This window comes from Zea mays, unplaced genomic scaffold (assembly GCF_902167145.1).
Source record: "Zea mays cultivar B73 unplaced genomic scaffold, Zm-B73-REFERENCE-NAM-5.0 scaffold_45, whole genome shotgun sequence".
Taxonomy (NCBI): Eukaryota; Viridiplantae; Streptophyta; class Magnoliopsida; order Poales; family Poaceae; genus Zea; species Zea mays.
In genome coordinates, this window is record NW_023367091.1 from 110,111 (window position 1) to 138,059 (window position 27,949).

Genomic DNA, 27,949 nt, shown 5'->3' on the forward strand with positions numbered 1-27,949 from the left:
ATTTATCCTTAAATTATTAACAAATAAAAAAACAAAATATCTCAAAAATGTATATAATGATCAAATGAAAATGCCAATCTCTTGGCATTTTCTCTTTATTATATTATTCATATATATTCTTCTTTTTCTTCTTTTCTATGTATTAGATTATTCCTCCGAGCCATATCAAATTGAAAATATCTGAAATCAAATTCAATATAGAATTTGGAATAGATTCTATTAAAAAAATCCATTTGCGAATTAGAGAAATAAAAAGAAAGTTCAATAAATTCTATAATCCTATTTAAGAATATCATTTAGTTAAGCATATCAAGCTAACTTTATCTTTATGAAATTCTAGTATTTTTTTTTTTCTATCTAAGTGGAACTTCCAATTTAGAACTAGTTAATAACTAAGATTAATAATTAAGATCTGACATTTTACAGATTCCCTATATATATTTTTATTTGTTACACTATTTCTGTTATGTAAGCCCACTTAGCTCAGAGGTTAGAGCATCGCATTTGTAATGCGAGGGTCATCGGTTCAAATCCGATAGTCGGCTTTTTTTTCTATCGATGTTCTATGAACAAGAATTTCTCTTTTTCTCCGAATAAAATGGGGAATCCAGGGTCTATTATGTCGTTTTACCTTACAATTTTGCTAGATACAAAGCATAAAAATAAATAATATATATACAAAAAATCCAGATGTTGATGAAATTCCATTTTTTGTGTTACTCCATTTTTTGTGTTACTTTAGTAGATTTTACTCTGTTTATCCTTTAGTTTAATTCTGTTTGAATTTCGCTGTATTCTGTAATGTAAATAGAACGAAATTTATTGTGTAAAATGAAATTTCAATAAAATAAAAAAGGAGTCTTCATGTCCCGTTATCGAGGGCCTCGTTTAAAAAAAATACGCCGTCTGGGAGCTTTACCAGGACTCACTAGAAAAACGCCTAAATCCGGAAGTAATCAGAAAAAGAAATTCCATTCTGGGAAAAAAGAGCAATATCGTATTCGTCTTCAAGAAAAACAGAAATTGCGTTTTCATTATGGTCTGACAGAACGACAATTACTTAGATATGTACATATCGCTGGAAAAGCAAAAAGATCCACAGGTCAGGTTTTACTACAATTACTTGAAATGCGTTTGGATAATATCCTTTTTCGATTGGGTATGGCTTCAACCATTCCTGGGGCCCGACAATTAGTTAACCATAGACATATTTTAGTTAATGGTCGTATAGTTGATATACCAAGCTTTCGTTGCAAACCCCGAGATATTATTACTACGAAGGATAACCAACGATCAAAACGTTTGGTTCAAAATTATATTGCTTCATCCGATCCGGGCAAATTACCAAAGCATTTGACGGTTGACACATTGCAATATAAAGGACTAGTAAAAAAAATTCTAGATAGGAAGTGGGTCGGTCTCAAAATAAATGAGTTGTTAGTTGTAGAATATTATTCTCGCCAGACTTGAACTTAACGAAAAAAGGAAAGGTTCATAGAATTTTTTTCCCCTTCCCCTTTCCCCGAACTAAATCGACCTAAGGCTCTTAATTCGTATTTTCCCGTTCACCTAGCAGAAATAGATTAACCCTAGGATACTTTTTTCTTTTTTGTTATTTCCTCGATGTGTATTTTACATACCACAGTAATTTGCTATAGAGAATTTCTATTAATTAAAGGTATTATTGTTGGAATAAATTGTTATTTAATTTGATACATTGTGATCGCTAACATTGATGAATTAAGAGAAACGGAAAGAGAGGGATTCGAACCCTCGGTAAACAAAAGTCTACATAGCAGTTCCAATGCTACGCCTTGAACCGCTCGGCCATCTCTCCTACATAATCTTATTATGGAAAATAAACTGAGTGAATAGCGAGTTTTCGTATTCCTGCAGTACAGGTACAGCCACAACGGCTCGGGAATTCCATGGCTCTATTGGATTGGATGGAAAAATTCCTTTTCATCTAAGTGGAAGGATCCTGTATTTTTTTACTAGGAATTCTGCTCCCTCGAAAAGTTTTTCTTTGGGGAAAACCAAAATAAAAAGAGAATGGAAGAATTCTTCTTATTCCATAAGAAAATAAAGGAACCCTAGAATTCCATTTGCATAAGGTACATTACGCCATACAATCTAAATATAAAAGGGGTATGGGGCAATTAATGACTTTGAAAACGCGAAATAGCTGATGAGGGAAGTTGTTGTTGAGAAATAGGAAAGTGGAATGAAATCCAGTCTTAGTCAAATATTTCATATCTCTTCTCTTCTTGTCCAAACAGAAGGAAAAGGAGACAATTTGAGCTGAGCGGAAAATCCATATCTCTCTTATCCATTTAGAGCATATGGATCGATTTATAAGAATCGAATGTTTTGTTTTTATGTTATTTTGTGATAGAATGAAAAGAATTCTATATAGAATGGGTTGGGAATTATGCCTAGATCCCGTATAAATGGAAATTTCATTGATAAGACCTCCTCGATTGTAGCCAATATTTTATTGCAAATAATTCCGACAACCTCCGGGGAAAAAAGGGCATTTACTTATTATAGAGATGGTGCGATTTGACTCTTTTTTTTTTTAGCCCTACCTATATCTCATTCTTACGAGAAAGAGAGAGGGTTCGCATAGAGAGAACAAAATTAGTAAAGGAAACCCGCGCTTGGGGAAGGTGAGGTGAACTAACAATTCCTTCTGTCGTGTATCCTCGATTGATGTGGCCTCAGATGCTTCAATTGTAGATTTGAGTATTGAGCGAAAGGTTACACCTACAGGATAGGTTCTGTATTACAGGGCAATCCGACTCTACTAGTACCAATAGGCAGCATAGGGGAGAAAAGCACTACACCACGAAATAGGAATCAACAAGAGAAAAACTTTGTTAGAAATTAGCCCTTTCCTGATTGGTATCAGGGTTGGGAAGAATGGTTGGGATAACAAACAACCATCAGGTTTGTACTTTGGATACCCTTATAACCATCAAAGGTCGTTGAAGTGGCTAATTCCTCTAAATAGGAGGCGTTGAGAACAAAGAAATTCTTGGAGCTATCGTTTTCCTCTAGCATTAATATAATTCATTGGTGTTAAGAAAAACCTCTTGGGGGAAGGTTGGCTAGAGATTTCTTGGAAAAATACCAGCCCCCTTCGGTCCATAATGAGATGGGACTAATTCGATTTTTATTCTATAGATTTTTCGCTTAGTACTATGTATAGAAGGGAGAAGCCGTATGAGATGAAAACCTCATGTACGGTTTTGGAACGGAGATTTTTTGAATAGAATGAACGACCGTAACGGATGTTGGCTCAATCCGAAGGAAATTATGCGGAAGCTTTGCAGAATTATTATGAAGCTACGCGACTAGAAATTGATCCCTATGATCGAAGTTATATACTATATAACATAGGCCTTATACACACAAGCAATGGAGAGCATACAAAGGCTTTGGAATATTATTTCCGGGCGCTAGAACGAAACCCCTTCTTACCGCAAGCTTTTAATAATATGGCCGTGATCTGTCATTACGTGCGACTATCTCCACTATAGAAAGAAGAAAAAAAAGAAAGGAGGAAATTTTCTAGTGAATACTAGAAAAGAGGGCTTTCTACATAGGGATCGTCAAAACAACGATTTTACCCTATCAGCTGTAGGAAGGAAGGACACTTCACGAGAATCAAAATAGGAAGAAAGTAGAGCCTATACTACTATTCTATGGATAAAGCTGAAATTGATAGAGAAAACACCGTAAAGATCAATTAGTGAGCGACTGGGTCGATACAACTAAAAAAAACTGCTTCATTATACCACGATATGGGACAAAATTTAGGAATCCGCTTATGTAATAAAGCCGATCCACTAAGGGATTAAGCAGCGGTGTAGTATCAGATCCCAAAGATAGTAAGTTCTTTTTTCTTTCTTATGGAAAAAGGTCTTTTTCCAGGATTCTATAGAAATTTCATATATGAAAGAAACGAAACCGAGATAGTTACCTTTCAGAAAATTCGAACGAAGGATATAGGTCTATCTATGCTTCATTCTTCTGAAGGTGGGAGAAAAGATCAAACTGATTATTGATCAAAATTAGGGTTTGAAACTTAGGTAATTAACTTCTTCTGCTTAACCCAAGAAGAAATTGGATTGATTTTTGAGAAATCGAATTCAGTTAAGATAGGGGAAATTAAGATAGCAATTTCTGAGCCGTATGAGGTAGGAAACTCTCAAGTACGGTTCTAGGGAAAGGAACTGCCTATTCCAACCGAGGAGAACAGGCCATTCTACAGGGCGATTCGGAAATTGCGGAAGCTTGGTTTGATCAAGCTGCTGAGTATTGGAAACAAGCTATAGCGCTTACTCCAGGAAATTATATTGAAGCACAGAACTGGTTAAAGATTACGAAGCGCTTTGAATTTGAATAAGACCACTCTCCATTTTCATAAAAAGGGTGGTTTGGTTGAAAATCAAATCAAGAATTTCATTATATCCCTTTCTTCTACCTTCAATTTTATATCATATTTCATAAGGATAAACAATAGGGATAGGCTCTGGAACAGAAGTAATAAAGTACATAAAAATCGGCAATCTAAATATTCCTACCTAATATATCAGGACGGTCTTATTAATAATTCTAATGAGTTATCTTGGAATTTTGAATCGAATCAAAAAATCTATATTATGCTCACTCAAGGAAAGTAGATGTAGATAGGGGCTTATACCCTCAGAAAAAAAATACACCAGCTTCTTAAATTAAAACGTAAAAAAAGATTTTTTTGTTATGTCGGGAAATAATTTTCCAGAATAACCAATGTCCGTTAGGCACCTAATCCTTATGTCATAATAGATCCGAACACTTGCCTCGGATTGACTTCAATATATAATTGCTCCAGTGAATAACTAAAAAAAAAAAATAGAAGGACGGTAGATAGTAAAGAAAAGGACTAATCATAATATCTATCTTTAAAAGATTCAATAAAAAGACAGTTGGCGGGTCTCTTTGTATGTCTTGTCCGGAAAGAGGAGGACTTAATGATTATTCGTTCGTCGGAACCAGAAGTTAAAATTGCTGTGGATAGGGATCCTATAAAAACATCTTTTGAGGAATGGGCCAGACCCGGGCATTTCTCAAGAACAATAGCTAAGGGCCCCGATACTACCACTTGGATCTGGAACCTACATGCTGATGCTCACGATTTCGATAGTCATACCGGTGATTTGGAGGAGATCTCCCGAAAAGTCTTTAGTGCTCATTTCGGCCAACTCTCCATTATCTTTCTTTGGTTGAGTGGCATGTACTTCCACGGTGCCCGTTTTTCCAATTATGAAGCATGGCTAAGCGATCCTACTCACATTGGACCCAGTGCTCAGGTAGTTTGGCCAATAGTAGGACAAGAAATTTTGAATGGTGATGTAGGCGGGGGTTTCCGAGGAATCCAAATAACCTCTGGTTTTTTTCAGATTTGGCGAGCATCCGGAATAACTAGTGAATTACAACTCTATTGTACCGCAATTGGTGCATTGATTTTTGCATCGTTAATGCTTTTTGCCGGTTGGTTCCATTATCACAAAGCCGCTCCCAAATTGGCCTGGTTCCAAGATGTAGAATCCATGTTGAATCACCACTTAGCGGGATTATTAGGACTTGGGTCTCTTTCTTGGGCGGGACACCAAATCCATGTATCTTTACCGATTAACCAATTTCTCGACGCTGGGGTTGATCCTAAAGAGATACCACTTCCTCATGAATTTATCTTGAATCGCGACCTTTTGGCTCAACTTTATCCTAGTTTTGCCGAAGGAGCAACCCCTTTTTTCACCTTGAATTGGTCCAAATATGCGGAATTTCTTAGTTTTCGCGGAGGACTAGATCCAATAACCGGTGGTCTATGGTTGAGCGATATTGCACACCATCATTTAGCTATTGCTATTCTTTTCCTGATCGCTGGTCATATGTATAGGACCAATTGGGGTATTGGTCATGGACTTAAAGATATTTTGGAGGCTCATAAGGGCCCATTTACAGGACAAGGCCATAAAGGTCTCTATGAAATCCTAACAACGTCATGGCATGCTCAATTATCTCTTAACCTAGCTATGCTAGGCTCTACAACTATTGTTGTAGCTCATCATATGTACTCTATGCCCCCCTATCCATACCTAGCTACTGACTACGGTACACAACTTTCCTTGTTCACACACCACATGTGGATTGGCGGATTTCTAATAGTTGGTGCTGCTGCACATGCAGCCATTTTTATGGTAAGAGACTATGATCCAACTACTCGATACAACGATCTATTAGATCGCGTCCTTAGACACCGCGATGCAATCATATCCCACCTTAACTGGGTATGTATATTTCTGGGTTTTCACAGTTTTGGCTTGTACATTCATAATGATACCATGAGTGCTTTAGGCCGTCCCCAAGATATGTTTTCGGATACCGCCATACAATTACAACCCATCTTTGCTCAATGGATACAAAATATCCATGCTGGCGCGCCTGGCGTAACAGCTCCTGGTGCAACAACAAGTACCAGCTTAACGTGGGGAGGCGGCGAGTTAGTAGCTATAGGCGGCAAAGTAGCTTTGTTACCTATTCCATTAGGAACCGCAGATTTTTTAGTCCATCACATTCACGCATTTACCATCCATGTGACTGTATTAATACTTTTGAAAGGTGTTTTATTTGCTCGCAGTTCCCGTCTGATACCTGATAAAGCAAATCTTGGCTTTCGCTTCCCTTGCGACGGACCTGGGCGAGGGGGAACATGTCAAGTATCCGCCTGGGATCATGTTTTCTTAGGTCTATTCTGGATGTACAATTCTATTTCGGTAGTCATTTTCCATTTCAGTTGGAAAATGCAGTCGGATGTTTGGGGTACTATAAGTGATCAAGGGATAGTAACTCATATCACAGGGGGAAACTTTGCGCAGAGTTCCATTACGATTAATGGTTGGCTTCGAGATTTCTTGTGGGCACAGGCATCCCAAGTAATTCAGTCTTATGGTTCTTCATTATCTGCATATGGTCTTTTTTTCTTAGGCGCTCATTTTGTCTGGGCTTTCAGTTTAATGTTTTTATTCAGCGGCCGTGGTTATTGGCAAGAACTCATTGAATCTATCGTTTGGGCTCATAACAAATTAAAAGTTGCTCCTGCTACTCAGCCTAGAGCCTTGAGCATTATACAAGGACGTGCTGTAGGAGTAACCCATTACCTTCTGGGTGGAATTGCCACAACATGGGCATTCTTCTTAGCGAGAATTATTGCAGTAGGATAGTGGCTAGGAGGATTTGAAAGGCATTATGGAATTAAGATTTCCCAGGTTTAGCCAAGGCTTAGCTCAGGACCCCACTACTCGTCGTATTTGGTTTGGTATTGCTACCGCACATGATTTCGAAAGTCATGATGATATTACTGAGGAACGTCTTTATCAGAACATTTTTGCTTCTCACTTTGGGCAGTTAGCAATAATCTTTCTATGGACGTCCGGAAATCTGTTTCATGTAGCTTGGCAAGGAAATTTTGAATCATGGATACAGGATCCTTTACACGTAAGACCTATTGCTCATGCCATTTGGGATCCTCATTTTGGGCAACCCGCTGTGGAAGCCTTTACTCGAGGAGGTGCTGCCGGTCCAGTGAATATCGCTTATTCTGGGGTTTATCAGTGGTGGTATACAATTGGATTGCGCACCAATGAAGATCTTTATACTGGAGCTCTTTTTCTATTATTTCTTTCTACGCTATCCTTAATAGGGGGTTGGTTACATCTACAACCCAAATGGAAGCCAAGCCTTTCGTGGTTCAAAAACGCCGAATCTCGTCTGAATCATCATTTGTCAGGACTTTTCGGAGTAAGTTCTTTGGCTTGGACAGGACATTTAGTTCATGTTGCTATTCCCGGATCCAGGGGGGAGTACGTTCGATGGAATAATTTCTTAGATGTATTACCCTATCCCCAGGGGTTGGGTCCCCTTCTGACGGGTCAGTGGAATCTTTATGCCCAAAATCCTGATTCGAGTAATCATTTATTTGGTACCACTCAAGGAGCGGGAACTGCCATTCTGACCCTTCTTGGGGGATTCCATCCACAAACACAAAGTTTGTGGCTGACCGATATTGCTCATCATCATTTAGCTATTGCATTTATTTTTCTCATTGCCGGTCATATGTATCGAACTAACTTCGGAATTGGGCACAGTATCAAAGATCTTTTAGAAGCACATACTCCTCCGGGGGGTCGATTAGGACGTGGGCATAAAGGCCTTTATGATACAATCAATAATTCGATTCATTTTCAATTAGGCCTTGCTCTAGCTTCCTTAGGGGTTATTACTTCCTTAGTAGCTCAACATATGTACTCTTTACCTGCTTATGCATTCATAGCACAAGACTTTACTACTCAAGCTGCTTTATATACTCATCACCAATACATTGCAGGGTTCATCATGACAGGGGCTTTTGCTCATGGAGCTATTTTTTTCATTAGGGATTACAATCCGGAACAGAATGAAGATAATGTATTGGCAAGAATGTTAGACCATAAGGAAGCTATCATATCTCATTTAAGTTGGGCTAGCCTCTTCCTAGGATTCCATACCTTGGGCCTTTATGTTCATAACGACGTTATGCTTGCTTTTGGTACTCCAGAAAAGCAAATCTTGATTGAACCTATATTTGCCCAATGGATACAATCTGCTCATGGTAAGACGACATATGGGTTCGATATACTCTTATCTTCAACGAATGGCCCCGCTTTCAATGCAGGTCGAAACATATGGTTGCCCGGATGGTTGAATGCTGTTAATGAGAATAGTAATTCGCTTTTCTTAACAATAGGACCTGGGGATTTCTTGGTTCATCATGCTATTGCTCTAGGTTTGCATACAACTACATTGATTTTAGTAAAGGGTGCTTTAGATGCACGCGGTTCCAAATTAATGCCGGATAAAAAGGATTTCGGGTATAGTTTTCCTTGCGACGGCCCAGGGCGCGGCGGTACTTGTGATATTTCTGCTTGGGACGCGTTTTATTTGGCAGTTTTCTGGATGTTAAATACCATTGGATGGGTTACTTTTTATTGGCATTGGAAACACATTACATTATGGCAGGGCAACGTTTCACAATTTAATGAATCCTCCACTTATTTGATGGGATGGTTAAGAGATTACCTATGGTTAAACTCTTCACAACTTATTAATGGATATAATCCTTTTGGGATGAATAGTTTATCAGTATGGGCTTGGATGTTCTTATTTGGACATCTTGTTTGGGCTACAGGATTTATGTTCTTAATTTCCTGGCGTGGATATTGGCAGGAATTAATTGAGACTTTAGCATGGGCTCATGAACGGACACCTTTGGCTAATTTAATTCGCTGGAGAGATAAGCCCGTGGCTCTTTCCATTGTGCAAGCAAGATTGGTCGGATTAGCCCACTTTTCCGTGGGTTATATATTCACTTATGCAGCTTTCTTGATTGCCTCAACATCAGGCAAGTTTGGTTAATTTAGTTATTTTTTTTTGTACTGTATCAGAACCCAGTTCATTACTCTTGATGGAGAGGGAGGATCCGCCTTTTTAGATTTTTGCTATTTATTTTTCTATCTAGGATTAGAACCATATACTTGGTAATAATAGGAACGGCACATTATGGCAAAAAAAAGTTTGATTCAGAGGGAGAAGAAGCGGCAGAAATTAGAACAAAAATATCATTTGATTCGTCGATCCTCAAAAAAAAAGATAAGAAGCAAAGTTTCCCCTTTGAGTTTGAGCGAAAAAACAAAAATGCAAGAAAAATTGCAATCCCTACCACGTAATAGTGCACCTACACGCCTTCATCGACGTTGTTTTTTAACCGGAAGACCTAGAGCTAACTATCGAGACTTTGGGCTATCCGGACACATACTTCGAGAAATGGTTTATGCATGTTTGTTACCGGGTGCAACAAGATCCAGTTGGTAAGGATAAAATACCCTTTCTTTCATATTTGTATGGTTTTCTCGAATTGATGATCGTAGAAGAGCCCTCTTTACCATTCTGTATAAATGGACTATTCTATTTGTATAGATATGGTAGAGGGGCCTATCCAACCCACTAGTTTCCCGCTAAGAAGGTGGAGCAGTTTGGTAGCTCACAAAGCTCATAACCTTGGGGTTACGGGTTCGATACTGACTACCTGCTCCATATTCCTTCTTTATGATATATGTATCATCCATTTGTATATGGTATATGGATTTGTTTTTCTTTCCTAAAAGAGTTTCGGTCTAACAGTTTTTTATTATTTCTCTGAAATATAAAAAAGAAAGAATAAAATAAGAAAGAGAAGCGTCCATTGTCTAATGGATAGGACAGAGGTCTTCTAAACCTTTGGTATAGGTTCAAATCCTATTGGACGCAATCTTTTTTCTATCTATTCTTTAAATAACTATACTAAAAACGAAAAAAAATTTTGCATGATTCAAATGAAAAATCTTTGATTCCTCTTCTACTAACACGAGTTATACTAATAAGAGTAGACATGCTATATTTATGTTTGTTCCTGAAGGGAAAACCGTTCAAGCTGTTCCTGAATAGCTTCCTTCAAAAGGGTTTCTGCTTGCTCGGTGAATGTCTTACTAGAAGATATAATTTCTTGGAATTGAGGTTTAGTATCTTTTAGGTGTTTACGTAACTCATCCAGAAATTTCTTTACCTGTTCAATTTCTAACGAATCAAGATATCCTCTCGTTCCGGTATAAATAGTAGCTACCTGCTCTTCCACTGGGAGAGGGTTTGATTGGGATTGTTTAAGCAATTCCCGTAATCGTCGACCCCTTGCCAATTGATTCTGACTTGTTTTATCCAGAGCGGAGGCGAATTGTGCAAAGGCTTGTAATTCTGCGAATTGAGCTAGTTCCAATTTTGATTTGCCAGCTACTTGTTTCATGGCTTTAATTTGAGCTGCGGATCCTACTCTGGAAACTGAAATACCCACATTAATAGCAGGTCGAATTCCGGCATTGAATAGATCCGCGGATAAGAATATTTGTCCATCTGTAATTGAAATTACATTAGTAGGAATATAGGCGGAAACGTCTCCAGATTGAGTCTCCACTATTGGTAAAGCGGTCATACTCCCTTCGCCTAAAAGAGAATTTAATTTAGCGGCTCTTTCTAAAAGGCGTGAATGCAAATAAAAAACATCCCCTGGATAAGCTTCGCGGCCGGGAGGTCTTCTTAATAGAAGGGACATTTGGCGATAAGCTTGTGCCTGTTTGGAGAGATCATCATAAATTATTAAGGTATGCCGTTCGCGGTACATAAAATACTCAGCCAGGGCTGCTCCCGTATAAGGAGCGAGATATTGTAATGTAGCGGGTGAATCCGCCATTTCAGCTACTACAATAGTGTATTCCATGGCCCCCTCTTCGTGGAAAGTAGTTACTACTTGAGCCACGGAGGATGCTCTTTGACCGATAGCTACATAAACACATATTACATCTTGACCTTTTTGATTGAGAATTGTATCTGTGGCTACTGCTGTTTTGCCAGTCTGTCTGTCCCCAATAATTAACTCTCGCTGACCGCGCCCTATGGGGATCATCGAATCGATAGCAATAAGCCCTGTTTGAAGGGGTTCATATACGGAACGCCTAGAAATTATACCCGGAGCAGGAGATTCAATTAAGCGAGATTCTGAAGCGACAATTTCGCCTCTCCCATCAATAGGTTTAGCGAGAGCATTTATAACACGACCCAAGTAAGCCTCGCTCACGGGTATCTGAGCAATTCTTCCTGTTGCTTTTACAAAACTTCCCTCTTGTATCATCAACCCATCGCCCATTAATACAATCCCAACATTTTTAGATTCCAAATTCAGAGCAATACCTCTCGTCCCTTCTGCAAATTCGACTAATTCACCTGACATTATTTCACCAAGACCTATAATACGAGCAATCCCATCCCCCACTTGCACTACGCGACCGATATTCTCAATCCCTACTTTCCTATTATATTGTTCAATACGTTCGCGGAGAATTTTATTAATTTCGTCGACTCGAAGGGTTGCCATTAGTGTTTCTTTAATTTTTTTTTTTTTGGAAGCAAGGGAAAAATAATGCCTAAATTCTAAACAAAAGTAGAAGTTCAAAACCTAATAAATTGAATTATCTCTTCCATTCTATGGCCCCGAGAATGCCAATATTAGCACGAATCGTACGGAAATGTAACTCGGTATTCAAACAACTATTCAGAGTTCCTAGAGCTCCTTGTACAGCTTGTTGGAAAACCCGTTGTCGGACCTGATTCATCGCCCTTTGTTTTTCAAAATAAAGGGTTTCGTTTTTAGACTTTTCTAATTGTTCCAAACTAATAGAAGTAGCATTAATCAAATTTTCTTTTTCTCGTTCTATTTCAGAGTATCCATTCATTCGATACTCATCTGCTTCCAGTTCGACTTTCTGTAATCGAATACGAGCTTTTTCGAGTTGTTCAAGGGTCCCTTTACGCAATTCTTCCGAATTTCGAATAGTACTTAAAATCCTCTGTTTTCGATTATCTAATAAATCTTTTAATGAAAGTAGATTATCTTGCTATTAAGTTTACAATTTTTATGATCTCTTCCCGAACCAAACATGAATCTTTCGATTCATTTGGCTCTCCCGCTCCTTTTTTTCTTTTTTGTTATGTATTATGGCTATTTCCATATCTTTTTTTTATGTAATGAGCCTATCCTCTATCCTCTCTTTTCTGTTTGTATTTCTATATACCCAAACTTATATAAGACTAGATGAATATTAAGAGGACTCTTCCAACTAGATAAAAATCTATCATGGTCAGCAAAGTTGTTTCTTTATTTGTGTTTGCTCTGTTAGTTAATAATTTCAATTTCATTAAGAAAAACTAACTAAATAAATGGAAAATAAAAATTGATAGAATTCCTTTTATTTTTTCTTCAAATCCAAAAAATTTCTCTTTTTTTTATACATAGGTCGTCGATTTGGCATTGGAAAAAGGGCTGCGTGCCCTTCTAGTAAATAGTTCAAACTATTTTATCGATATGAGTGTTCTATATCAGATAAATTCTACACTAGCTATTTCCCGTTTAAAGCATTTCGAGACTAATACTAATGTAGTTGTAGAAAGAGTACCCCTTTTTGCCCGGACTTCAAGCAGTTTAGCTTTAACCGTGTTAATGGTCTCACATTATTGGTCTATAGAGAATCAAAGTAAATTTACCAATGAATCGCGAAATGCTATGGTTCTTCCATATGATTTCTGAAGTTATTCAGAAGTAATTCGTCGAGATCGTGCACCTTTTCTTATTTATCAAAAAAAATACTAAAAATATTCTAAAGTGCAGCCGGATAGATCCAATCTATTCTTGAAATAGACAACTCGCACACACTCCCTTTCCAAAAAAAATCAATACACCAACCACTACAGTTAGATTTATTAGATTTGTTGCTAAAATATCGGTATTAAGCCCGAAACTCCCAGCGAATGGCCAGTGAGCTAAAAAAACAAAAGAATGGGTTACATTTTTCATATGCTCTCCTCTTATAGATAGGACGAACAAAGAAGAAAGTTTTTCGATTACTTACTTCGCTCGTCCTTTTTTGATCGGTTTTTTTAATGCAAATAGATTCAATCTAATAATTTCTTTTAGATTAAGTCTTAGGTCTCGTTTGACCTGTGAAAGATCTCCTTTGTTGAAATGTTCCCAAAATTCCTAAAATAAAAGGAAAAATACTTTCCACTGTCCTAAACTAAGGACGGGAAGGAAGAGGGCGAGCATATCCTCTAAATTGATCATGCTCAAATCAGCCCTTCTTGGGGTTCCTAGGGTATTGTCTGTCCCGATAAATACAAAATTTCCGGAATAATATAAAAAAGAAATAATATAATAAATAGGAGTAAAGTAAAGTATTGATATACTTAGAATTACATAAGCAAATGCCAATGTACTAAAAAAAGAAAAAAGTATCTAATCTAAAGGACTCATTTTCTTTTTTAGGATTAAACAAAAGGGTTCGCAAATAAAAGCGCTAGTGCCACAACCAGTCCATAAATTGTTAAAGCTTCCATAAAAGCTAGACTAAGCAATAAAGTACCTCTTATTTTACCTTCTGCTTCTGGCTGTCTCGCAATACCTTCTACAGCTTGTCCTGCAGCAGTACCTTGACCAACTCCGGGCCCAATAGAAGCAAGCCCTACGGCCAATCCAGCAGCAATAACGGAAGCAGCAGCAATTAGTGGATTCATGATGAGTTCCTCGTGTCAAAAAAAAAGAAATGGTTAAGGATACAATCAACCAAGAAATTATTACTTCCAACTTCTAAGCTCTATCGGGTAGAAGTAACTAATAAGTACAAATAAATGATAATCGAAATCGTTCGAATTACTTCGAGATCTCGTTTTTAGTTTCTAATCATTAGAGGTTTGTGTAAATCCATATGATTCTCATTATTCTATTTCTCTTTCTTTTCAACCAATCACTCTTTTATTCCATCCTTTTTTTTACTCTTCGATATCTTTGAGTTCCCATTTTTTCCCCTTCATCTAACATAATAAAAGACGAAATACAGGAAGAACCCCTATTGAAATCGAACTAATCCAAATCCAATAGGAATCAAATCAAGATATACAATTGATAACAATATGCTGCATAGAACTAGATATGGAATCCAGTTCCATATAGAAGGGAATTCTATATATCGGATTAGATAATGAATCTAACTTAGGAATAAAAAAAATCCCATATACATTTGTTTCTTCTATTTTGTTTGCCTATTTTCTCATTTTCTATTGAATCCGATTCTAAAATCATTCTTTAGAAAGCCACACAAAAGATGACTGTCTTATAGGCATTAAAGATATAGATCTAACCTGACTTGGCCCCCCTGAATGCATATATACTTTACCTCTTCCATAATATAGTCTATTCTCTCTCCTACAACTCTAGGTTGTATATTCATACGCCTTTCGAACTATTTAGTTTTCCAACTAAGAGGATTATCCGGAATCATGCATGAATTGGGCTAAGCTAAAAAAAGAAAGACTATTTCAAAAACTAGTTAATTCAATGATGACCTTCCATGGATTCACCTATATAGGCTGCGGCTAACGTTGCAAAAATAAGAGCTTGAATACCGCTTGTAAATAATCCAAGAAACATGACCGGTATAGGGACTACTAAGGGGACTAAAGAAACAAGAACAACAACGACTAATTCATCCGCCAATATATTTCCGAAAAGTCGAAAACTAAGTGATAATGGTTTTGTGAAATCTTCTAGGATGTTAATAGGTAAAAGGATTGGGGTTGGTTTAATATATTTTTCGAAATAACTCAATCCTTTTTTGCTAAGACCCGCATAAAAATATGCCGCTGATGTTAGTAAAGCTAAAGCAACAGTAGTATTTATATCATTCGTGGGCGCTGCTAATTCCCCATGGGGTAACTCTATAATTTTCCAAGGTAAAAGAGCACCTGACCAATTCGAAACAAAAATAAAAAGGAACATAGTTCCAATAAAGGGAACCCAGGGACCATATTCTTCTCCAATCTGAGTTTTGCTCAAGTCTCGAATAAACTCAAGGACATATTCGAAGAAATTCTGACCATCGGTCGGGATGGTTTGTGGATTCCGAACAGCTATGATAACTGAACCTAGCAAAATAGTAATTACGACCCAAGAAGTGATGAGTACTTGGGCATGAATTTGGAAACCTCCTATTTGCCAATAGAAGTGTTGCCCTACTTCTACACCCGATATATCATATAACCCCTTGAGTGTTTTAATGGAACATGGTGTAATATTCATATTGTCCTCTGATAAAAATTGAACTTCAAAAAAGGAATTCTTTTGATTCAAGCATCTCTTTCTCAACTCAGCAACTTGAAGTATTAATCTTATATTTAATATACCAAGAAATCACATCAGATCATAATATATATCAATACCCTCTAATATATATCAATATTTCCCTTCTTTTATCTATGCAAAACAAAAAAGAATAGTAATTAATCCTATAAATCTACGCAGTTGCTCAAGAATTCACTATTCTTCTTAATCAACGATTTCTTATATAGAGAGAACGGCCCTCAGAAATTGCAAATACTAATTTGTTAAGAATTAATCGAATTGAAGTCATAGTGTCATCGTTGGCAGGAATCGATATATTCGCAAGATCTGGGTCACAATTTGTATCGACTAAAGAAATAGTAGGAATCCCCAAAATGGCACATTCCTGAAGAGCTATATACTCTTTTTGCTGATCAAGGACGATCACAATGTCAGGCAACCTCGTCATATATTTGATCCCGCCGAGATATCTTTGCAAGGTAGATAATTTTCTCTTTAAGATTGCCGCATCTCTTTTTGGGAGATGGTGGAATTTTCCCATTTTTTCTTCTGCTCTTAAGTCTCTAAATTGAGAAAGTCTAGTTTTGGTAATCGACCAATTCGTTAACATACCGCTGAACCACTTTTTATTAACATAATGACAACGAGACCTTATTGCAGCTGATGCTACTAAATCCGCTGCTCTTTTTTTGGTACCAACAATTAAGAAGCTTTTTCCCTGACTTGCTGCATCAAAAACTAAATCACAAGCTTCTGATAAAAAACGAGCTGTTCTAGCAAGATTTGTAATATGAGTACCTTTACGCTTTGCCGAGATGTAAGGGGCCATTTTGGGATTCCATTTCTTAATACCATGACCAAAATGAACTCCCGCTTCTATCATCTCTTTCAAATTGATGTTCCAATATCTTCTTGTCATTTTTTCCACACTTCCTTTTTTTTTCTTTTTTCGTGTTACCATTACGGAATTCATTTCTTTTTGAAGATTAAGAAAGAGCCGAAATAGCTTGAAATAAATAATAATTGTTCCAATGGAACCTTCTTGACCATTGATACACGGTATAAACATAGCCTTAATGAATTAACTGACTTCTTTTACTTATTAAAATACAATTTAAATTTAAGTACAAAATCGAAAATCAGACCTGTTAGCATTCTAAGGTCAAAAGTATAGTTTAAATTAAAGTAAAAAAAATTGCTTTATGTATACTTAAATCGTATAAATAGGGGTAAACGGGGTCTCTGATGTTTCATAGAAATTGTTTGTTACGTCAGAATCAGAAGAAACTAATTCTGTATGGAGAAACAAAATATCTCTCATTTCCGACGCGAATAGATTTTTTTTTTGAATTTCTAAATAAAGGTTCTTGTCTTGTGGGGAACGATGCACAAATTTTTGGAATCCGGTACCAACAGGTATAATCCCCCCCAGAACTACGTTTTCTTTCAGACCTTTCAACCAATCAATACGACCTCGTAGGGCAGCTTTTGCTAAAACTCGAGCAGTTTCTTGAAAACTTGCTTCAGATATGAAACTTTGGGTATTCAGGGAAGCCCTTGTTATTCCCAATAAGATTGCCCGATAATAGATCGATTCATCTAAAGCCCGCCCTGCTCGTTCCGCTCGCAATAGTCCTATTAATTCCCCAGGTAAAAAAACATTAGACATTCCATCTTCGGAAACCCTTACTTTTGATGTTACTTGGCGTATAATAATCTCTATATGTCTATTATGGATCTGTACCCCTTGGGATCGATAAACCTTTTGGATCTTATTAACCAAAGAGATACGACTTTGGGCTATGGTTAGCTCAGCTCCAATCAAGAATCCCCAGGGAACCCCAAGAATTCTTGGTATACGTTCATTCCAATCCTCAATTCTCCTTTCGAGATTCGGCGATAGTGAATCAATTGAACGCGCTTCGAAGATTTGTTCTACTTTTGGAAGACCTTGCGTTATATCACTGGATCTCGATTTTTCATATATAAACGTAACTAACCTATCTCCTTTGTAAAGGATTTTTCCATAATGACCATGAACAGTTGCTCCTATAGTGGCCAAATAAGGCTTAGCTGCTCTTAGAACAAAGGAGTCCATATTAACAATGAAAATTTGACCAGATTTTTTTATGTGTAATTTAAATAGACATAAATTTTCACAAATAAATTGTCCAAGGTGAATTATTGCCAATGTCTCTTCCCATGAGTCATGATGGAGAAAGTGCCAATTCAAATGGAATGGCTCCAACATGATGTTACTGTCAAAATTCGAAATCCTTTTATTTTCGTCTATTAAAGAGTATTTAAGTCCTTGAAGTACTTGTAAGGTTTGTTTCAAATTGTCAAGGAACAAGTATTTTTTTAACAAGATCTGATTATGCGTTAATAAATAGTAAGATGAAGAAAAATTCGATATACTAGGTACAATAACGCCTAAGAGCCCAAAAATATCTCGAATAGGAATTCTAGGATTCGATTCTTTTACCGCATTGGGATATTTAGAATTCTTGAATAAACCAATTCGAGAACAGTTGGATGCCAACAAAATCATCAAAGATGGATATTCTTTATTTCGATTCAACAAGGTGCCAATAACTTCTTGATGTTGGCTAAGTGATTGAATCTTCGCCTTGGAATAAAAGGAATTGGTATTGTTGCGATCTAACCTATTATTGGGAATCAATCCTACACTTGTCCTATCATACCTTCTTCGTGTATACAAAATAGTAGACTTGACTAACTCAATTCTTAGGAAATCGCGAATTAGATCATTTGTTTTTACCTCAACAAGAGAAGCACGAGCTCCCTCTTTTTCTTCTTGTTCCCAATTCACTACTAAGCAAGTTCGAACGAATTGACTATTCGTGTGATAAATTCTTTGAGTTAACTTGCTATTTTCATGAGAAATAAAATTGACAAGTCGAAGTTGGAGATTATCCTCTTCTTGCAGGAGATCCTGCGGGAAAAGTGTTGCTAAATTTATCCCTTCGTCCATTTCATATGCGACTGCAGGTCGAACCGAAACAAAATACTTTTCCTTGCTTTTGAGAAATTTTTTCCGTTGAACATAAACCCAATTTTTCCTTTTTTTTGATTCCTTAGAATCTTTTTTTTCTCTTTCTGGTGGTATCAAACTGCCACCTAATATCTTATCCGCCTCTTCAGGAAAATGAATATCTCCGGAAAAGATTTTGAGTTCTGTATGGCTTTTTTTTCTCTTCACTCGGACCAATCCACCTAGTCGACTTCTTGTATTTTTTGTGAGTTGTGTATCGACTCCAATAATACTATTGTCAAGTACCTTTAGGGATGAGGATCTCGGCAAGATATGCAGTTCTTGAAGAATGAAAAAAAACCGATCTACTTCTTTTTGGTATTTTAGACTAAATTCTTTTGTTCCTCGATGCTCAATAAAACCCTCTTTTTTTAAGATAGAATCTTCCTCCGGGCTCCCATATTCGTCTTCTGAGTCTTCCTCTGAGTCTTCTTCTGAGTCTTCTTCTAAAGTCCCATATTCCTTCTCTGAGCCATCTTCAGAGCTCCCATATTCTTCTTCTGATTCTTCCTCTAGGATTTCATATTCGCCCTCTCCCTCTCGAGTCCTATATTTGTTCTCTAGGCTCCCATATTCTTCCTCTGAGTCTTTCTCTAGAGTCCTATATTCGTCCTCTAGGATCCCATATTCATCTTCTAGGGTTTCATATTCGTCCTCTAGAGTCCTATATTCGTCTTCTAGGATTTTATATTCGCCCTCTCCCTCTCGGGTCCTATATTTGTTCTCTGGGCTCTCATATTCGTCTTCTGAGTCTTCCTCTCGAGTCCGATATTCTTCCTCTCGAGTCCTATACTCTTCCTCTTGGGTCCGATATTCTTCCTCCAGGGTCCTATATCTAAATTTAACAATTCCTGAACCCCTTTTATCTTTTCTGTATCGTGGATCGTCAAAATAAGCAAAAATAGTATTTCTACGTAAAACACCCATAAAGGGTATTTCCATTGAAATACCCAAACAGGATATTCGCTCTTTTTCTTGTTCTTGATGATATTGTAATGGAACGACGAGCCTATTTCTTCGCTTTTTCGCCAACAAATCTGAATTATCTTGAAGAATGGAAGGATAGAAACAATTCCAATGACCGTTGAACACGATTCGATCTGGCGTTAAATAATCAAGAATTTCTCTATCTTTTTTACCAAAAGTATCCAACAGTCTATGGCTTACTTGATCATTAGCCATTGAGAAGTCAAAGATATATCTTCCATCAACAGAAAAAGAATAAGTATTCATTTGATCTTGATCCTTGTGCAGCGAAAAAGATGCTATACTGGATCTGCACATACTTACTGACAATATCCATAAATGGCTTGTTTTTGGTAATCGACGAAGATTACCATATTGATATTCGGGCGCATGGTAAACATCAGTACTCCAGTGCATTTCCCCGTCTGATTCGGAATAAATATGCTTTTGTACCTTTTCTTTAAAATGCAAAGTGGACGTTCCGGCACGAATCTCCGCAATTACTTGTTCAGATTCTACATATTGATCATTTTGCACTAGAATCAAGCTTTTTAACGGAATATTCACACTATGTAGAATATCCTGACTCTGAATAGTTACATGCAAGTCTATATAGCATAGAAAAGCAGGCTGCCCATGACGGGTACGTGTGGGGTGAACCAAATCCTCATTGAATTGGATTTTTCCATTCGAGGGGGATCGTATAAGGTCGGCAGTACCCCCTGTGAATACTCCACCAGTATGAAAAGTTCTTAATGTTAATTGAGTCCCCGGCTCCCCAATTGATTGACCCGCAATAATACCTACAGCTTCCCCCAATTCGACCAGATCCCCATGAGTGGGACTCCGCCCATAACATAATTGACAGATCCAAGATGTGCTCCGGCAAGTAAAGGGGGTTCTAATATATATTGGTTGTGCTCGAAACGGTTGTGCTCGAAAGGCAGTTATGAATCGATTGACTAATCCAATTCCAATATCTTGATTTCGAGAAGCAATGCATCGTGAACCAATATATATATCGTCTGCTAATACACGACCAATTAGTGTTTGGACAAAAAGTTTTTCCGTCATCCCATTTTGAGGACTCACAGAAATACCTTGGATAGTACCACAATCTCTTCTACGCACAATAATATGTTGAACTACTTCAACAAGTCTACGTGTAAGATAGCCAGCATCCGCTGTTCGTACAGCAGTATCTACAACCCCTTTTCGGGCTCCGTAGCAGGAAATTATATATTCTGTCAAAGAAAGTCCCTCGCGTAAATTGCTTTGAATAGGTAAATCAATCATTTGTCCTTGAGGATCCGCCATTAACCCTCTCATACCTACTAATTGGTGTACCTGAGATGCATTTCCTCTGGCTCCTGAAAAAGACATTAGATAGACTGGATTAGAAGGATCCGTTATTCGAAAATTCGAATTCATTTCTTGTTTCAAATATTCACTTGTAGCATACCATATCTCAACGGATTGGCGTAATTTTTCTACCGCGTGTATAGCTCCATAATAATAGTGTTTCTCCAAAAGAAAACTCTGTTGTTCCGCGTCTTGGACTAACCATCCTTTAGAGGGTATTGTTAAAAGATCCTCGATTCCTAAAGAAATCGATGTAGTAGTGGCTTGATGGAAGCCCAGAGTCTTTATTTGATCCAGTATATGGGATGTATATCCCATTCCGAAATGATCTATTAATCTGCTAATAAGCCGTTTCATAGCAGTTCCGTCTATCTCTTTATTATGAAAGACCAGGTTGGCCCGTTCTGCCATACATAAGTACCCCCTTTTTTTGGCTGAGTAGGATTCGACAATTGCTGAGTAGGATTCGACAATGGGCCTGAGTCAGTGATTCGAAAACTTAATTTACTCCCTTTCCTCAATCTCAATCTGGATTTGCGCGGCAAAAAAGATGGTACTAGCGAAATCGGAATGCCCCCCGAAAGGGGCATCGCCGAATCTAACTTCCTTGTTTAGATAGTGTATGAATAGGCCCGACTAAATCCTTGTATGGCTTCCTCTATTTCTCTATAAAAAGAAATATGACCAAGAGTGGTTCGAATGTATATAGAACGGATTTCTTTTTTTCTATTTCCCACTACTAGATAGTGGGCATAAATCTCATGATAAGTCCCAAAAGATTCATATTGAACTTCAATCGGAACTTCTCTTGACCCAACGATGCGTTGATCTAGTTTCCATCGGAGCCACAAGGGACTGTTTAAACCGATTCGTTTTTGTCTATAAGCTCCCAGTGCATCATAGGAACTAGAAAAATGGGGTTCTTTATCTTTCGTATACTTATAATAATTGTTATTATTGTAGTTTACTTTTTTATTTGGAGAGTTTCCGCAACTATTATATCTATTTGCACAAATACCTAGACGGTTTCCAATCGTTAATACATAAAGTCCGATAAGCATGTCTTGGGTTGGCACGCAAATAGGATCTCCAATAGCGGGAGACAGGAGATTCATATGAGAAAACATAAGTAAACGGGCTTCCGCCTGAGCTTCCAAGGATAAAGGTAGGTGAACAGCCATTTGATCCCCATCAAAGTCCGCATTGAAACCCTTACACACTAATGGATGTAAACAAATAGTACGTCCCTCTACTAAAGTGGGTTGGAAGGCCTGTATGCCTAATCTATGCAGGGTAGGTGCTCTGTTCAACAGTACAGGATGTCCCCGCATAACTTCTTGAAGTATTTCCCATACAATGGGTTCCTTTTCCCAAATTTTCCTTTTAGCAATCCTGACATTAGAAGTAGCACGTTTCGTGATTAAATCGCGAATTACAAATAGCTGAAAAAGCTTTATTGCTATCTCTAGAGGTAATCCACATTGATGTAATGAAAGCGAAGGACCCACAACAATGACAGAACGCCCCGAGTAATCGACCCGTTTCCCAAGCAGAGTCTCGCGAAACCTCCCCTCTTTACCCTCAATTACATCTGAAAGTGATTTGTATACTTTATTGTGACCATCCCTCGTCGGTTGCCCGCGGGACCCACTATCAAGAAGTGTATCCACGGCTTCTTGTACCAATTTTTCCTGGCACATTACTAAATCTGCTGGTGCTAATTCACTTCTTTTTAATAGATAGGCAAGGTTGTTGTTCCGACGGATAACTCTCTTATAAAGTTCATTAATATCTGAAGTCACTACTTTATCCCCAGATCTATAAACAATGGGTCTCAATTCGGGAGGAAGAACCGGTAATAAGCACAAAACCATCCATTCTGGTTCTACATTTGTTTGAATAAAATGTTTCGCCAATTGCATGCGTCTAATCAAAAAAACTTTTCTTATTCGTCTTTTTCTATCTTCCCATTCATCTCCACTATACCCCTCGTCTTCTAATTCCTTCCATTCAACCAAAGAATTCTCTATAATAATTCGCAAATCTAAATCTGCTAATTGTTCTCTAATAGCGCCTGCTCCTGTTGCAATTTCCCGATTTCGAAATGTTGCAAAGCCTGGGGTAGAAAAAAAGGGAGAAATACTGTGGTTACAGGATGAAATTTCATCTTCGAATAAACCCCGTAATCGTAAGAAAGTAGGTTTTTTAGCGCTGGGCCTAGCAAAAGAGAAATCACCATATACTAGGCCCTCCAATTTCTTAAGGGGTTTATCTAAAAGATTCGCAATATAACTAGGAAGACCTTTCAAATACCACACATGAGTCACTGGACATGCTAGTTTGATGTATCCCATTTGATATCTTCGTATCCGAGAATCAACAAATTCTACCCCGCATTTTTGGCAAAATCTTTCGTCTTCGTTTTCAGCTACGCTCGCTCGAGAGTTTCCACAAGCACAAATTCCGCTTTTTATGGGTCCAAAGATTCTTTCGCAAAACAATCCATCTTTTTCTGGTTTATCGGTTTTATAATGAAAAGTGGAGGGCCTTGTGACTTCGCCAACGACTTCCCCATTAGGTAGGATTTTTTTAGCCCAAGCCTTTATTTGTTGAGGGGAAACGAGTCCAATTTGAAGTTGTTTATGTTTATATTGGTCAATCATAAAATAGAAATAAGAAAAAAATTTATATTTATTCCGATCAAACATCCTCCCTATTAACCTGGAAGTTCTTCTCAGATACAAGGAAATGGTTCAGTTCTAGAGCCAAAGATCGTAGTTCTCGAACGAGCACTCGAAAAGATTCTGGCGGATCCTCGTGATTAGGCACTCTTTTTCCCCAGATCGTAGCATTAAGTATTTCTTGGCGAGCTATAAGATGATCAGATTTATAAGTAAGTATCTCTTGTAAAATATGAGCAACACCAAATCCTTCTAAAGCCCAAACTTCCATTTCTCCTATTCGTTGTCCCCCTTGCTTGGCTCTTCCTCTAACGGGTTGTTGGGTAACAAGTGAGTAGGGCCCAGTAGAACGTCCATGAATTTTCTCATCAACTTGATGAATTAATTTTAAGATATAGGACTTCCCTATTAGAACAGGCTGTTCGAAGGGATCTCCTGTTCTTCCATCAAATATTCTGCTTTTTCCCGGGTACTCGGGTTCAAATACCCATGGATTTTTTGTTTGTTTACTGGCTTCATATAATTCCGAAAACACAAGTTTTCTTGAAGCCTCTTGCTCATATCTCTCATCAAAGGGTGCTATTCTATAATGTTTCTTTAGCAGATCCCCTGCTAATCCGAGCGAGCTTTCAAATATTTGTCCCACATTCATTCGTGAGGGTACTCCTAAGGGATTGAAGACCATATCAACAGGTGTTCCATCTTGCAAATAGGGCATATCTTGCCTAGGCAAAATTTTGGAAATGATCCCCTTATTCCCGTGTCTTCCAGCTACTTTATCCCCAACTTTGATTTCACGTTTCTGTAAAATATATACACGAACCATTATGTCAAAGGGGTCCCTCTGGATCCATTTCACATCGATAACGCGCCCTCTTCCACCTATAGGTAGTTTGAGAGAAGTTTCTTTTGAAGTGGATACCTCAAGACCAAAAATAGCCCGTAATAATCCAGCTTCCGCGATATAGGACGATTCGCTCGCTATCTGAGGCGTTAATTTACCTACTAAAATATCGCCAGTTTCTACCCAGGATCCCAACCTTACAACTCCATTTCTGTCCAAATTGCGAAGTAAATGTTCTTCTAGATGTGGTATTTGTTTAGTGATTTTTTCAGCGGAGCCTTGGCTTGTCGTATCCGTCTGAATTTCATATTTTCGGATGTGAAAAGAAGTATAAATATCCTCATATACCAAACGTTCACTAATTAGTACTGCGTCTTCAAAATTGTAACCCTCCCAGGGCATATAAGCTACTAAAACGTTTTTTCCTAAAGCAAGTTCCCCGCCAACTGTAGCTGCTCCCTCCGCTAAAATTTGCCCTTTTTTAATGGATTTACCCCGCGGAACCCGAGGTTTTTGGTGCATACAAGTATTTTTGTTAGAGCGCCGATGGGCAACTAAAGGAATACTTATGGTCTTCCCACTACTTGATAAAAGGATCTTGTGACTATCACTAGAAATGATCTTTCCCTCGCGTTGGGCTATAACGGAAACCCTCGAATCTAGAGCTGTTTGGCGTTCCAATCCAGTTCCAACAATGCACTTCTCGGACCGAGAAAGTGGAACTGCTTGGCGCTGCATATTAGAACTCATTAAAGCCCGATTCGCATCATTATGCTCAATAAAAGGAATGAGAGAACCTCCAATAGAAAAATATTGGAAAGGAAAAATACTTCTAACATGAATCTGTTCCCATGCAATAGTCAGGAATTCTTGACGGTATCTAGCTGGAACAACCTGTTCTTCCTGAATACCCTGATTCAAGGACAAAGAATTTCCTGCTGCTATCATATAATATTCATCTCTATTTGGTGATAAATAAACTACCTGTCTCTCTTTTTTTTCTTTTGCTTTCTCAGATATTTCATAAAACGGACTCTCTATAGATCCCCACCAGTGATCAATTCTCGCATGAATAGCTAACGATCCGGTAAGTCCAACATTGATTCCTTCGGACGTGTCAATTGGACAAATACGCCCATAGTGACTCGGATGAATATCTCGGCTCCGAAAACTTGCAGTTCTCCCCGTCAATCCTCCTGGACCCAAACAACTCACTTTTCGCCCATGAACCGTTTGTGTCAATGGATTGGTTTGATCAAAAACTTGAGCTAAGGGGTATGTGCCAAAAAAGGTCTCATAAGTAGTTATTAATAAAATCGAAGTTGAAGTTGGAGTTACCAAAGTTTGTGGAGTCGGTTTCGATTGACGTATGAATACTCTACGGATAGTTTTTTGAACCGCATGTTGTAAACGGCCAAGAGCCAGTCCGAATTGATCTTGTAACAGATCTGCAACCGAACGAATACGTTTATTTTTCAAGTGATTCATATCGTCATCGTCAAGTATACCCGTTCCAAATTTCATTCCAATCAAATGATCCGTAGCGGCCAATACATCTCGTGGTAACAAGAATGTATTGTTCTGAGGGATATCAAGATTCAGTCTCCGATTCATATTTCGTCGACCAACTCTTCCTAATTCACATTTTTGTTGAAAAAATTTCTTTTGTAATTCCTCGCATAAGGACTCCGAAAATACCAGGTCCCCACCTACACAAGCAAATTGTTGATAAAACTCCAAAATAGCTTTTTCTTTTGACTCAATCCTCTTCTTCTCCTTAGCATTCGGGAAAGACAAGAAAATTTCGGGGTAGGAAACATTATCTAAAATTTCTCTTAGATTCGAACCCATAGCTGATGATAGAACTAAAATAGATATCTTTTGTTTTCTACTCACGCGAGCCCATATCCTTTCTTTTTTATCAATTGCTAATTCCGACCTTCCTCCCCAATCTGATATTATAGTCCCGGTATATATAGAAATTCCCTTATGGTCTAATTCCGAGCGGTAGTAAATACCAGGACTTAGCAATATTTGATTGATCACAATTCGGTATATTCCATTTATTATAAAGGTTCCTAAGGAATTCATTATAGGAATGTTTCCAATAGAAATGGTTTCCTTTTGCACATCGAAACCAAAAATTAATCTCGCGGATACATATAATTCGGAAGAATAGGTGAGTGATTCATACACAGCATTCCTTTCTTTTATCGAGGGTTCTAGCAATTGATATCCTTTCGCAAATAATTGAAATGCAATTTCGTGATCTGGATCTTTAATTGTGGGAAACTTCTCAAGTTCTTCCGCCAAGCCTTGATTAATGAATCTACAAAATCCCTCGAATTGGATCTGACTAAATCCGGGTATTGTGGACATTCCCTCATTTCCATTCCGGAGCATTTGAATCTTAAGTTTCCTATTTATAGAAGAAAAATTCCATTATCAGCTCACTCTTCATCAATCCCTACGGATCAATCTAGCAATCATGGAATCCATATTCTGTTTACTGAATCACATGAAATTCTAGGGAACTCCACATACGTATTTCATATATGTATTTCATACATATGAATAGAGACGATTTCGACGAAAGTTCGAATTTAGCAGGGGTTGAAATGGAATAAAAATGAATTGATAAAACAGTCCTAGAAAAAAATTCTGCCACTGAAACTTTATGATATTCTAAAAAGATTGGATAGCAAAGATTTCTCGTTTTATCTCCTTTCTATGAAAGGGATAAAGCCATAAGAATTTATAAGCACTAGAAAGTTTGACTTTAGTTCGATTTAGAATAGCACGCTTAGTTTCTTTTTCAAAAAGAATTTGAAGGGTCTTTTTTGTTTCGTAGTAGTAGAATTGCTAGAAAATAAAGGATTTCGTTGTAGAATCCTAAAATAAAGATAAAGTACTTTATTTTTTAAGTACTTGCCAATCTAGTTATCCACCTATCTACATATCCTTTCTTTTATCGTAATTGCACTTAGGTGGGCCAAGAAGGCCTGGCTATAATCTATATCAGAGCAAATTCCCTCTTTTTTTTTTTATTCAAGATATTTAATACAATGAAAAATTAAAGCACGATTCCCCATAGGAATATGTACATAAGGGGGATCTGTAGATAATAATGCTGTTCGGACCTGGAGTTTCCCTATATACAGATTAGGGAAACATTTATTCTTATTCTATTTTATTATGCC

General features: G+C 37.6%; 3 protein-coding genes, 3 non-coding genes and 1 pseudogene across 7 annotated transcripts; 4 read left to right on the plus strand and 3 right to left on the minus strand.

The window, feature by feature from the left end:
- Window positions 1-472: 472 nt before the first annotated feature.
- Window positions 473-545, plus strand: TRNAT-UGU (transfer RNA threonine (anticodon UGU)). The gene has a single exon. It is a non-coding gene; the product is annotated as a tRNA-Thr (tRNA).
- A 1,205-nt stretch (window positions 546-1,750) lies between these two features.
- TRNAS-GGA (transfer RNA serine (anticodon GGA)) lies at window positions 1,751-1,837 on the minus strand. The gene has a single exon. It is a non-coding gene; the product is annotated as a tRNA-Ser (tRNA).
- A 573-nt stretch (window positions 1,838-2,410) lies between these two features.
- Window positions 2,411-6,893, plus strand: LOC109943317 (photosystem I assembly protein Ycf3). The gene is made up of 3 exons (XM_020546267.3): window positions 2,411-2,555; window positions 3,292-3,519; window positions 4,251-6,893. Exons 1-3 carry the CDS (start codon window positions 2,432-2,434, stop codon window positions 4,409-4,411), a joined length of 513 nt encoding a protein of 170 aa, XP_020401856.1. The 5' UTR covers window positions 2,411-2,431; the 3' UTR covers window positions 4,412-6,893.
- Window positions 6,894-7,269: 376 nt separating this feature from the next.
- LOC118475434 (photosystem I P700 chlorophyll a apoprotein A2) lies at window positions 7,270-10,432 on the plus strand. Its single transcript, XM_035963852.1, has one exon. It carries the CDS (start codon window positions 7,297-7,299, stop codon window positions 9,499-9,501), a length of 2,205 nt encoding a protein of 734 aa, XP_035819745.1. The 5' UTR covers window positions 7,270-7,296; the 3' UTR covers window positions 9,502-10,432.
- On the plus strand, window positions 10,321-10,392 carry TRNAR-UCU (transfer RNA arginine (anticodon UCU)). The gene has a single exon. It is a non-coding gene; the product is annotated as a tRNA-Arg (tRNA).
- A 1,642-nt stretch (window positions 10,433-12,074) lies between the features above and the next one.
- LOC100280996 (ATP synthase CF0 B subunit pseudogene) lies at window positions 12,075-13,047 on the minus strand (annotated as a pseudogene). Its single transcript, NR_155550.1, has one exon. The product of NR_155550.1 is annotated as an ATP synthase CF0 B subunit pseudogene (transcript).
- An 80-nt stretch (window positions 13,048-13,127) lies between these two features.
- Window positions 13,128-27,673, minus strand: LOC109943315 (DNA-directed RNA polymerase subunit beta'-like). Its single transcript, NM_001369333.1, has one exon. It carries the CDS (start codon window positions 21,633-21,635, stop codon window positions 17,052-17,054), a length of 4,584 nt encoding a protein of 1,527 aa, NP_001356262.1. The 5' UTR covers window positions 21,636-27,673; the 3' UTR covers window positions 13,128-17,051.
- Between the last annotated feature and the right edge of the window lie 276 nt (window positions 27,674-27,949).